At 35.1% G+C, this 5,743-nt stretch overlaps 1 protein-coding gene across 1 annotated transcript; it reads left to right on the plus strand.

Moving 5' to 3' along the window:
• Positions 1 to 1,260: 1,260 nt before the first annotated feature.
• Positions 1,261 to 3,257, plus strand: LOC108379263 (angio-associated migratory cell protein-like). The gene is made up of 3 exons (XM_017635601.1): positions 1,261 to 2,275; positions 2,518 to 2,746; positions 2,802 to 3,257. Exons 1-3 carry the CDS (start codon positions 1,444 to 1,446, stop codon positions 3,013 to 3,015), a joined length of 1,275 nt encoding a protein of 424 aa, XP_017491090.1. The 5' UTR covers positions 1,261 to 1,443; the 3' UTR covers positions 3,016 to 3,257.
• The last annotated feature ends 2,486 nt before the right edge of the window (positions 3,258 to 5,743 follow it).

Below are 5,743 nucleotides of genomic sequence, written 5' to 3' on the forward strand. Positions count from 1 at the left end.
TTTTTTTTTTATTTTTTTTTTATTTTATTTTATTTTATTTATTTTATTTTTTTTTTATTTGATTTAATTTAATTTAATTAAATTTAATTTAATATAATTTTATTTCATTTTATTTAATTTTATTTAATTTANTATTTATTTTATTTTTTTTTTATTTGATTTAATTTAATTTAATTAAATTTAATTTAATATAATTTTATTTCATTTTATTTAATTTTATTTAATTTAATTTTATTTTATTTTATTTTATTGTATTGTATTTTATTTTATTTTATTTTATTTTATTTTATTTTATTTAAATTAATTTAATTTAATTTAACTTAATTTCATTTCCTTTAATGCGACATTTAATTGAATTTAATGCGCATTCGCGACATTTGCAGCCCCGATGCAATTCCCAAAAAGGAATTGTTGCACCGCAATAAAAAAATTAATATAAGTGAAAATACCTTACAATTTTGTCAAGTTTCTAGTTTTTTAAGTTTGTCGCCTCGAGCGAGTAGTTATTTAGTGGCACTGGTTTTATTTGCGACCCGTTAGAAAACATGTAACCCGTAAAGGCAGCATAATTACTCTTTCTTAAATACAATGTTCCAATTTTTTTATTTTAAGTACAAAATAAAAAAACGTTATTAAAATTACTAAAATTTCCATTTTTTATTTACCTACTTCACCTTATGTACGCACCAAAATTACTTCTTAAAAATATTTGACATCTGCATTCGCATCCGCATCCGCGGATGTTAGCTTTTAAACATCCGCGTCCGCCTTCGCATCCACGGATGTTAGCTTTTAAACAATCGCGTCTGCCTTCGCATCCGCGGATGTCTAAAATTCCACATTCGCAACATCCTTTGTCTACACATTATTTGAACACCTACTTTTGTAATTTTCGGCCAGTAATTTATTTAGAAATTTGGTTGAAAATATGCCTTTTTGTAAAATTCAGAAATTAACATACACTAATCCCTTATATTCACCTTACAGCAGCCACTTCATTAATACGTTTTTACATTCACCTTCACTTTACACTTTATTATATTCGTTATAACTTTTTTATTCTTTTGATTTCGACACATTTAATCACAATTTATTAAACAAAAAATTAAATGAAAATCACGCTCGTGCCTTTGGTTGCGTATGCAAATTAAATGGCGGGATTCAGCTGTCAATCTCCATAATATCTCTAACTTGGCAGCACTCACCACACTGTGCACTAAACACAGCTCGAAATAGTTGTTTTCGGCATGCAACCCAGCCGGCTCATCAGCTGATTTTTACACGTGTGACGTTTTTGTTGGGGCGACTATTTCGTGCGACATTCATGAAACTTCTTTTTTGTGTCACATTCTATTTATTAATTCGAAGAAAATCGTGAAAGAATAACAAAAGTTGAGTTTTGTGCCATAAATATTCCCTCCGCTAAACAAGTAGCCGTTTAAAATGCGTGAAAATACACCACCACGTGTAAACGAAATTGAAGATGATGACGCTGAAGAGATAATCTTCGCCAATGATGTGCCACCCGATGACGACGAATTGGAAATGGAGGAAATCACCATGGAAGAGTTGGAAGCGCGTTATGGCTATCTTTCTGATGTAGAAGAAAACACGGAGGGCAGATTTTCGCAGTCGCCAGAACGTGATGACGCCATACTAACATTCATGAAGCACAAATCAGCTGTATTTGGTTGTTCATTACATCCTACTCGGCCGCTGGCTGCTACTGGCGGAGAAGATGATCGCGCTTATGTTTGGAATATAAACACTTGCGAAGTGATGCTTGAAATTACGGAACATAAAGACACCGTCACCGATGTCCATTTCAGTTACGATGGCACTTATCTAGCCACCGGCGACATGGCGGGCGAATTATTTGTACACAAGTTGCAAGAGAGTGAGTCTGGTCCACAGTTAACGCTGCGCAAAGTGTGGGAATTCTCGATGGGCGATATGACTTGGATGTGTTGGCATCGTGCTGCTAATGTCCTAATGGCGGGCAGTGAAAATGGTGAAGTGTATGTCTGGCGTATACCCTCAGGCGATTGTAAAATACTACCTGGAGAAGGTGTGCGTTGCGGTGTAGCCGATTTGACCGGTGATGGAAAGAGGCTCTTTGTTGGCTATACAAATGGTGCAGTCAAGCTGTGGGATCTAAAGAGTTGCACAGTGGTCATGGAAGTAGATGCACAAAATCCAATGGCGCAGCAAACGGTTATATTGTCGGTGGCGTGTGAAAAGGACTCACCGTTTTACGCCGCCGGAGCAGCAGATGGTTCGTAGAAATATAATAGGGGTATACTCTGAGTCTTGCAAAGCCCTTGCATGGTGCACAGATTGCACGGATTGCACGGTAAAAACCGATGTTCGTATGGGACAGCTTTGCAAGCTGTGCAATCCGTGCACCGTGCAGGGGCTTTGCAAGACTCAGAGAATAAACCTAATGATGTATAAAAATATGATATAAATTTATATACATATGTACATACATATAATACCTATTTTCAAATTGCACAGGTAAAATTGTTTTCTGCACAAATAGTGGTCCGGTGGGTGCTGTAGAGGCTGATGGTTCAGTAGAATATTTAGCATTTCCGCCTTCCAATGACCTTAAAATAGTTGCCAGTGGTACATTGCAAGGACAAATAGCAATTTGGGATTATACAAAGTATAATTTGCGGACATTATGCGATCACACCTTTGTAGAAGGTGACAATTCCAATAAATTTCAGGGTGGCATAACCCGGTATGGAAATCAAGAGCATACATTTTGACACAATTTTAATGTTATTGTCTTCTAGGCTGAAGTGGCTCAGTGATCATACGCTCATGGCAGCTACAATGGATGGCAATGTGATTGCTTTTGATGCGCGTTCTGGCGCACGCAAATTTACCCTCGAGGGACATATGGCGGAAATCTATGAAATGTGTTATAATCCACATGAAAACATCTTGTTGACAGTATCGGAGGATCATCGAGCGAAAATCTTTAATATACCACAGCTGGGCGATTAATTGCTTTATAGGCAAAAATAAATCGAATTGGCTGTTATGCAGCAGCAGTACAGCGCGCGGAGCAAGAATATAGCATGCGTTTGTTGTAATAGGTATGCACGCTTTGACTGTTAAGGACGTAAATATGTACATACATACATAATTATGTATACAAAATGTTAAAAAAAATTTTAGTTGCAAATAAGTTTCTTTTTTATAATTCTCTAACATATACAAGTATATTACTGTTTAGCTAAAAATAATGGTAAATTGCATTTTTTTTGAGAAATATTGTTCAAAGTATTAAATTGAAATCGATTGGAACTAGCAAGTCTTACATGAAAGTTATAGTGCCAACAATTGAGAGCTCAGAGCAAGCTAAATCCAGCGTCGTCGTTCTATGAGAGCAAAAGCGTATTTGTGGCTGAGTTCGTGAAGTCCGGACGTTGCTTCGAAAGCGTGACTAGGTACTTTAAACTAATTTGGAATCGTCACTCACCTATCTGGCCAAGCTGTGACGACGAGACGTTACCACGGTAGGCGGGTCTACGTAAACGGACGGACCCAGATTCATATCTGGCCAAGGGCTGTCACTTCAGCGTCATTCCCTAAAACTCTTTGGAGAATTTGTGTGTTACAAACAACAACAACATCACGACGAATCCAGGATACGACGCGGCTAATAGGATTGCGCGACTAGAATTTTGTTATTACAAGGTCGAGCGTTGGTGCACAACCTCCTTTATCTGTATAATGGGAAAGATAAATAGGAAGTGGATGGACCTGTATGACTACTAATTTCCACATGTCGGTATACAGGGGAAAGCTGTTGTGATGTACTCGACTCCCGCCGGTGCCAGCCGGTTTTTTCATTTGATACAAATCTTCACTCAATAAGAGTTCTGAGATTTTCTACGCTTTCAAGGCATTTCCCAGTTTAAGGCAAATCCCTAAACAGTTTTACAATTATATCTTAGGTTATTTGGGGATGAACAGTATATCATATTTGATTCCAATAAATTAATGCTTAAACGGTTTCTAAGTGTTTGGCCGAGCTTCTCAACCAATTCATGTTCTGCTTTTTGATGTTGTCACACACAAATAGCGAGATCAACACTTTCACTCCACCTCCGAAGGATCGCATTTATGTTAAAAGTACAGTCAGGGGTTTGCTATTGTCTGAAGAGGGGCGACTGCCATTTAAAAAATTTTTTGATATTCCTATGGCGGCAAGAAACCGAGACTCAAAACCGAAAACTCAGAAGAAAACGCATTAAAGTATTAAAAAAGACCTAAAATAAGACCAAACGTGGATTTTAACTGATTTTTATTTGTTTTGCTTTTGATCTAAAAAACGTTTGTACTTTTTTTTTGCTGTGCTCTTTTCTAAGTAAAAGCTATCTTTGCCGTAAACTTTTTATAATTTTTGATCATGACTTCATACCAACATAATTATTTCCACTGTATGAAAAAAAATAACTGGTTTATCCGTTTTTTTTCTTGATCTGGAACCTTTTTTACAAATTTCAATTTTTCAAATAACTCGAAAATCAGTGTACTGGACGAATAATCGTACACCCTAGTACATAAGTACATACTTACATACATACATATCGTTAGTATAGGAAGCAAAGGGCGTATCTCACATCTTCGCTGAAATGAAAAAAAACGATAACTAATAAAATTTTTAATTGCATAAAACGATGTGGGGACTTATAATTCGATGAAATGCATCATATACTAACGATATGTATGTATGTATTCGACATTTTTTTTTGTATGGTCATGCAGTCAGAAAAAAAATATTGAAAATGCAATTCTTTGCAACTTAAAACTTGCACATTATTGCCCTAGAATTAAATCTTACTAAAAAGGTTGCAAATTAAGCTGATACTTTGCAGTTTTTATAATTTTTGCACAAAGTTTGAAATGAGGATTTATACGGTGTTTGTTTTATAATGAGCTAGACTTTTATAAAAAAAAATAATAATTCACATAAAATAAACAAAAGAAAAACCCAAATGGTTGCAAACTGAGCTCTTTCGTACTTTTAAATTAATTTATTTTGTTTTAGATAATTTTATAATAGATTTTTAGATAATTATACCAATTGGTGTAATTATCTAAAACCCCAACCAATTGTATAATTATCTAAAAACCCCGAATAGGCGGTTCTTTCTCACAACTAATTACGAACTGGTCTTTCCCAAACTAGTCCATACAGCCTCGAACTTTTGGGAATAGTTCGCACCTGTAGATAAATCAACGCTTCTGAGCTTAAAAATAGCTTTCTTTTGGAATAATAGAAAAACTTAACAGTTTCATCCACATAATTTTTATTTTTTTTCATAAACAACAATTCATACCACTGTCCACAAATCGTCTGCAATCTGCAAACTGCAGCTAGATATAAACAAATCGTTCAAAGCATGGCTATGCGTCATTGGAGCACGTGCTACACGAGGCATCATACAGTGCAATAAAAGGATGGCAAATGGGGGAAGGTCTATGTTTAGGAAATAAAAGCAAAAGAAAGGAGAAAGCAAACAAAAACAACACTTGAGATATGTTTGAATATGCCCAGTGCAGGAAAAGCATTGACCGCCAACATTGGAATAGTGCATGCTAACAACTAAATACTTATAAATTTATAAATGTATACATATGTGCAAATGTAAGTATATTAGGGTGGGCAAAAAAAAATTTAAGAAAATTTTCGCTTTACTTTATATGGAACAATTTTTTTTTT

Source organism: Rhagoletis zephyria, unplaced genomic scaffold, assembly GCF_001687245.7.
Source record: "Rhagoletis zephyria isolate East Lansing unplaced genomic scaffold, Rhagoletis_zephyria_1.1 Rzeph_scaffold_15987, whole genome shotgun sequence".
Lineage (NCBI taxonomy): Eukaryota > Metazoa > Arthropoda > Insecta > Diptera > Tephritidae > Rhagoletis > Rhagoletis zephyria.

Bases quoted from the DNA above. Each gene is read 5' to 3' on its own strand.
- LOC108379263 (XM_017635601.1), top strand. From the start codon at position 1,444: ATGCGTGAAAATACACCACCACGTGTAAACGAAATTGAAGATGATGAC. The intron at 2,276-2,517 runs GTTCGTAGAAAT...CAAATTGCACAG, and splicing joins CGCCGCCGGAGCAGCAGATG to GTAAAATTGTTTTCTGCACA. The intron at 2,747-2,801 runs GTATGGAAATCA...ATTGTCTTCTAG, and splicing joins TTTCAGGGTGGCATAACCCG to GCTGAAGTGGCTCAGTGATC.